The sequence below is a fragment of the Artemia sp. Qi Xiang Cuo genome, chromosome 4, assembly GCF_049724085.1.
Source record: "Artemia sp. Qi Xiang Cuo chromosome 4, ASM4972408v1, whole genome shotgun sequence".
NCBI lineage: Eukaryota > Metazoa > Arthropoda > Branchiopoda > Anostraca > Artemiidae > Artemia > Artemia sp. Qi Xiang Cuo.
In genome coordinates, this window is record NC_142797.1 from 83,002,832 (window position 1) to 83,010,272 (window position 7,441).

General features: G+C 31.4%; 1 protein-coding gene across 1 annotated transcript; it reads right to left on the reverse strand.

The window, feature by feature from the left end:
• Positions 1-4,886: 4,886 nt before the first annotated feature.
• Positions 4,887-6,589, reverse strand: LOC148953525 (uncharacterized). The gene is given in 2 exon segments (XM_089087997.1): positions 4,887-5,468; positions 5,471-6,589. Coding segments are annotated over 2 exon segments (1,701 nt in total).
• Positions 6,590-7,441: the final 852 nt, after the last annotated feature.

The window sequence follows — 7,441 nt, forward strand, 5'->3', positions numbered from 1 at the left end:
CCAAGAATGACTGACTGTATTATGTTCAAACTTTCAGGGCTGCTTCAGCTCTTAAAATGCAACCAAATCAAAATAGCGGAAGTTTATCTAAGCTAGCAAAGAAAGTAAACAGATTTTCTTGTGAACGGTATCAAGTTTTCCATTTCAGGTCAACTACAGGAGGTATGAAACTATATTAAACAATACTGCTTGTGTCTAGATTTTTAAGAGGGTGTATGTTGTTAGAAATTGCCAAAAGAAATTTCTCCAGCATACAAATAGCAGGCCAAACTATAGATTCTTAACAAACGAAAAAAATTAAAGCATTATTTTATTTTTTCTTAAAAGATTATGTCAATATAAAACAAACAGAACTTAATTAAAAAAACTTTAAAAAAAAAGTTTTTTAAAGAAAAGTAAAGAACGCCATTAAACAAAAAATGAGCAAAAAAACAAATCAAACATTCTACCAAGTGTGAAACTACCACAAATCAGCATCGATAAATAAATGAAACCAAAAACAAACAGAAACTACCATAAATAACCGAGTCAAACTCAAAACGAGCAGAAATTAACATAAGTTGGGCTCAAACCCCTATGCTTTCCCAAGGCCAGAATATAATTTGCACTTTACTAAAAAAATACAAATAAATAGGCATTGTCAGTTTAATATATATATACTGCTATTTAGCAATAAAAATGTTAATATTATTAGATTTAACAAGTTATAAAAGTAAAAACATTTATATTTTTTTAAGTGAAGTGCAAATCATGTTCTAGCCTTGGGAAAGTATAGGGGTTTTGAGCCCAACTTATGTTAATTTTTGCTCGTTTTGAGCTTGACTCGGTTATTTATTGTAATTTCTGTTCGTTTTGGGTTTCATTTATTTATTGATGCTGATTTGTGGTAGTTTCACGCTTGATAGATTATTTAATTTTATTTTTACTCATTTTTGGCTTAATGGAGTTTGCTTAACTTTAAAAATAGAATCTTGAAAATAGTATATACATTAAACAATTCTTGTTTTGTGCTGAATTTAAATTTATAATAACTATTAAAAATATAACCATACTTTTCATTGAAAAACTTATTTTTTGGAAAAAGTTGTTTTAATTAATACTAACAAAAAGTAATTGTTGTAATATTCAACAAGGGTATAGAAGAAACTGTATATAAAAAGCACCTTAAACATATTTAGACAAAGAATCGGATGGAGAATAAAGATCGACCTTCACCCATACGTTGTGAAATTTTAAAAATAGAATCTTGAAAATACGTTATGAAACTTTTAAAATAGAATCTTGAAAATAGTATATACATTAAATAATTCTTGTTTTGTGCTGAATTAAAATTTATAATAACTATCAAAAATATAAGCATACTTAATCTTTATATTTTTCTTAGGGAACAATATGCGAAGTGGTTTTAAGTGGATTAATAAAGGTAATAAATCTCCAAAATAGTTTTTTCAATATCTAGCGGGGAAGGTCATTTTTTTCCATGAAAATCCAAACAAAGATGTTTTTGAAAATTTAGGGGGGGAATACAATCTATGTTGTCATTTCCCCCTCTCCCCTCCGCTTGGAATAAAACTTGGACATTTTTCGAAAGACTGGGTGGATACTTTTTTGGAGGAGTTTTGGCCGTGTACAGGTACAGTTTTGTTGCTAAGAAATCCTGTTGAAGAATTGAAGAATTAAGCAAAGATTTGGTGAAAATTTGTGGCCTTTACTGTCCATCTGTTTACTGTCACTACATCTATTCATTTTTAACTGTGTCAATTCTGTTGCTACGTGTCTGTCCAATGTCTACTATTGTCCTTTCGAAGCTCGAACCAAAGATTATATTATGTTTTTAATTGTTATTACTACAATAGAATGAAGCACTGTGTTTGTCACCAATTTGGAACAAGCATGCGAAAATAATCATTCATAGGAAAATAAACAATGTTCTAAATAACAAGTTAGGAAATTTAACACGACTATTATTGAATTTATGCAAGGGTAGGAAATATAAGACAAGTAATAGATATCAGAAAGTCAAGATAATTTTATTCAAATAGAAAAAAAGTGCCCTAAGAATCTTAACAGAAAGTATACCATTGGAGTCATTATTAAATTAGTCAATTAGTCATTAGTCAATTAGTTTGAAACTATCGAAAAGCGTTGTACAAAGTTTCTTGCAAAGGGTTGAAGTCCTTGTTTTGCCGATCATTTGGTTTGGGATGGGTGTTAGGGGCGTGACTATTTAAGCTCAGCCACTATTGAACCAGCTCCAAATAGCTACTTGAAGAAACCAAGGACCGCTGGTGCTGACTGTTTAATCTGATGAAATCCTTTAATTTTTATGTAAAACTTCTTAATTTCTGAGGATACAATAACTTATTAAGTGGTTTTTTTTTGTCTTGAAAGTCAGAATCAGATCCAAACGTTGAAGCAAGTAAACATCGTTATCAAACGTGTCTGATGTTGATTCCTTTAGAGAATTTTGAGTTGACTCACACTACCAATATCCTTGCAAATTTTTGTTTAGGATTCATCTTTATTAGCTCAATATTTGGATATTTAAAACGCTTTATAGGTAAACCTTTATAGTTTTATAGGTAAAAAAAAACTATTTTAACTTTTTTTTTCTTTTTTTCCTCCGGAATTTGCGGCGCACTGGTAAAACATAGAGAGATGTTTAATGGCTCATTTTAAAGGAATTTGATGTATTTAAAACCCTTTTGCAATTCACAAAAATAGTTTTAAAAATAAAATCGATTTTTTACGAAACACTGTATTGACATGCACAAGATTGATAAATTACGTCATAATCTTAGGTTGTAACTATATATGGCGTGAAAGTAAATGCAATATTATAACATTAGCTATATTTACATTAGTACAGAATCGCTAATGTTATTCTGCAAGCTGCAAATATATTTATGGTGTCAGAGTAATACTCCTTGTGTATTATCCACGAAAACTTATTCGTGAATTAATAATCGAAGAAATTTATTCATGGTTGCACCGGTTGTAACAATCTATTAGGAGGTATAGTGAAGAGCGAACCATAGCATTAGTATGAAACATCCCGATTTAATTTTCTTCTTTACGACTTATTTTTTTTCAAATCTTTTGCTGAACTATCTTGCAGCTCTAATGCATAGGATGATTTAGTATTTGTCCAAAATTGCATTTTTATTTAATATTTTAGTTACTATTGGCCTAGAGTTTGTTCTTTACTATGAAAACCCAGATTAAAAACAATAAAAGGCCTACGGCTTTTCCTTCTTTGAAATAGTAAGAGACGAACCCCAAAGAATCGATTTTTTAACCAAGTTCAACATGTAATGGTTTGCTCTTCTTATGATTGTCTGTTAATATTAATTTTCATCGTCTTTTACTAAAATTTTCAGAGAAAAAGAGGCCATATATGCCGTATATAGTTGAAGCAAATGTTCTTGTTGTTCAAGCCAATAGATTTTCTCTGTTATTCAATCCCAGGGAGAGTTGGTTTCATGTATAGGAGGTTGGATTAGGTGGTTCTAATAGTGTACTTCTTTTTTTTTATCTGACTCTAGTTTTACGAGTTATTTTTTGTATTTCTTAGTATTGGACGTGATCATCTCTTACTAGGTTGCTAGCCACAGCTCCAACCCGGCTTTGCAAGAGTTCGTTATTTATCATCAAAAATCCTTTTAACGAAATTGCTAAGAGATACAACCCATAAAAATAGCAAAACTATAATATAATTTAGTGCTTACAACTATAACATAATTAACACTAATGACTATAATATATAAAAATTCTAAGCACTATAACACATCTAAATACTAACAACAATCATATAAATCATAGTACTAAAAATACAACATAAATAATGCTAACAACTATTACACAATAATACTAATAACTATAACACGACTATTCTAGCAACTATAACAGATAATATTGTCACATCTATAAAACATGAGCATAAGATATAACATTATTAAAATGCTTAAACATTTTTTTTTTAATAATTCTCTATAAAAACTGATAGTACTTTCGATCAAGTTGATAATTTATTTGATAACCTAACCTAACATACGTAGTTTAAACCTACCTACTTACAAAATCAACGACTACCCACTTTAAAACGTAAACAACCTACCTAAATTAATACATCAACAACCTACCTAGTTTAAAACATCAACAACCTACTTATTTGAAAACATATACAACCTACCTAGTTTGGAACATCAACAGCCTATCTAGTTTAAAAAATCAACAACCTAGCTAGTTTAGAACGTCAATAAAACTACGCAGTTTAAAACATCAACAACCTACCTACATTAAAATATCAACAACCAACCTACTTCGAAATATTGACAGCCTACATAGTTTAAAACATCAACAACCTACCTAGTTTAAAATATCAGCAACCGACCTAGTTAAAACATTAGCAACATACCTAGTTTAAAACTTTAACAACCTACCTAGTTTAAAACATCAACAACCTTCTTAGTTTAAAAAATAATCAACCTACCTATTTTAAAACATCAACAACCTACCTAGTTTGAAAAATCAACAGCCTACCTAGTTTAAAACATATACAACCTACCTAGTTTAAAACATCATTAACCTACCTAGTTTAAAACATCAACAACCTACCTAGTTGAAAACATATAAAATCTACCTAGTTTAAAACATCAACAGCCTACCTAGTTTAAAACATCAACAGCATACCTAGTTTAAAACATCTACAGTCTACATAGTTTCAAACATCAACAACCTACCTAGTTTAAAACATCAACAACCTACCTATTTCAAGACGTCAATAGCCTACCTAGTTTAGAACATCAGCAACCTACCTATTTTAAAACAAACAACCTACCTAACTTAAAACATCTACAACCTACCTATTTTAAAACATCAACAGCCTATCCACGTTTTAAGAACCTAATCTTGACTTTAGAATTTCCAGTCCGCTTTACACAAAATCTTTTACTTTCTGAAATTCCTGTTTTATTATTTTCAATATACGGTAGATTTAATTGAAAATATTCCAAAATTTCTTTGGTATTCGGCCTTTTGTTTGGATCTTGGTTCAGACAAATAAACAATAACTTTTTAGCCAGTGGTGAAATGGAGGATGCAGATATTTTGCTTTCCAAGGCCTTCAAGTGTGTGCTCTCCCAAAATGTTTCTGGTTCAATAAATGAAAGTTCTGTCAATATTGATCCCAAACTCCATGTGGTTACTGGACCTATTTTATTGAGTCTACTGATTTCATTCAAGATTTTTTTGTCACTTTCTGTAATGAATTCATAGTCATGAGTATTGTACTTTTCTTTCATTCTTTGGTGATGGCTGTTCATTTCGAAAGGAGGATGAATACGGTTAAACAATGTTCTAAATCCCTCCTCTTCCATGTTTATGGAGGCATCAAAATCAATTATTGTTACTTTCAAATTACAATCTATAAGTATATTATCTGGTTTTAGATCTCCATGAGCGATTCCTATGAGCAATGAGCGATTCCACACTCTTCTATTTTTGCAACTATGGATACTATTTGTTGGAATATTTTAAGTACTTCACATTCACTCAATACTCTTTGTTGGAATATTTCAAATAATTCAAATTCACTCAACCCGTGTTTACTTATTTCATCTCGCTTTATCTGTTCTTTAAGGGGGATCATTATATGGTAAATTAAAAGGTGTAAACCAATCGTATTTTCTCGGTATTCAGTAACAATAACAGCATTTTTTTCGTCAACATAATAGGCAATACATTTTTGGCAGCCTTCTATATTTTTGACTTTTTCCAGGTAATAAATTTCTGCTGGAACAACCATTTCGTTTATTTCATCTTGAATCGTGGCATCTTCTTCTTGTTTCACAACTTTTACAGCAACTTTTTTTCCGTTGCATTGCCTTTCACTTGCAAGGAAGACTTCTCCATTTCGTCCCTCTCCTAGAATTGTCTCGCTCAAGCAGTAATCATCATTAAACATCTCCATACTTGTCTTTAAATTCTTTACCAGTTTACAGCTGCTCCTGGAAGCATGGCTAACACTGGATAGAAGAAAATCATTACGTTTAGCTTGAAAAATCACAGCTCTAACACGGTCAATAATATAGTTCATTCCTACCGCTACCTTATTCTTATAGCAATGTATCATAGCTGACATAGAGAAAACCACACAATTAAGTCCAATCATCACTTCTTTCACTTTACTGAGCATACTGTTTATGTAGAAAAGACTTTTCAGTTTGTCATAGACATGCTTTTCAGTTCTTTTATTCAAATGATCATCATATTGGCAAAAAATTCGGTGCGTAGCATTACTTCCTTCGGTCTTTTGAATGGGTATGAAGTCTGCACAGAGCTTTTTCTCGTAGTTGTGCATATTTTCAATTAATCTTGCGTCATTCCTATGCTCAAAATCACCATTCTTAGGTATAGCATCTGTAAAGATCTTTGGCATTTGTATAGCATCTGTAGATTCTTTGGATTTTTCACTTGTTTCTACAAAACACGGTAAATCACTATTAAATCCTGATATACTTCTTAATTTTTGCAGGAGGCTGTGAAACCAATTTTGGAAGATTGTTGTTATGTTGCTAAGACAATACATTTTCTAGAATGAGTCCACTGTACTAAATAATCCATTTATGTAGTCAAACTACGTCATCACAAACAATTTTCAATGACGCACTGAGTAAAATAATTTGGCCTCATCCTATGACGTCATAGGATGTAGTGTTATGACGTCAGTAGTGTTAGCACCCGATTTCCTTACTTTGAATAAACCAAAAAATCGATTTTTAACTCATTTCGAAATTTTGAGAATTCTTATCTGAAATATATATTTGGATCCTGTGAAGAATTTTGAAGATTTGTAAAATGTCTAATTGACTTAAAACTAGATCTTCCATCCTTTTTAAAGGTAAAGAAGATAAAAATACCGCTTTGGATTTTACAGGCCCTACTTTTGGTGCTGATCATTGTTTCATGGCCTGTCAGCCAGGATTTGCAATGCGAGGGGGGGGGCAGCCTTCTTGTGATTTCACAAACCCTTCCTGTTCACCTACCCCAGATGCCTCCTGATACCCATTTAAAGCTGGGTCAACTCCGGTTATGCTTACAGCGCCAAGTCAATTACCCTGACTCCAATCCAGTAAAAATAGTATGCCACATGGGTAATGTTTTTTTGGTGCTGGACTAGTGTAAGCAAAACAATGTGATAAACTTGACAATGATTTTGTCCATGAAAATTCAAAAACTGACTATTTGATAGTTCCCAAAGACGAACACACCTTCTAAGAAAAGCTAGCCTTTCTTAGGTTGTTTAGAGCTTATTTTTACCTTTATTTTAGCTTAATTTTTAGCTCTGTTCTGGCTCTTATTTTTAGTTCTATTTTAGCTCTTATTACAACTCGGAGTGTTTCTAGCAATGGTCCCGAGATAAAAAAAAAACTTTTTCAAA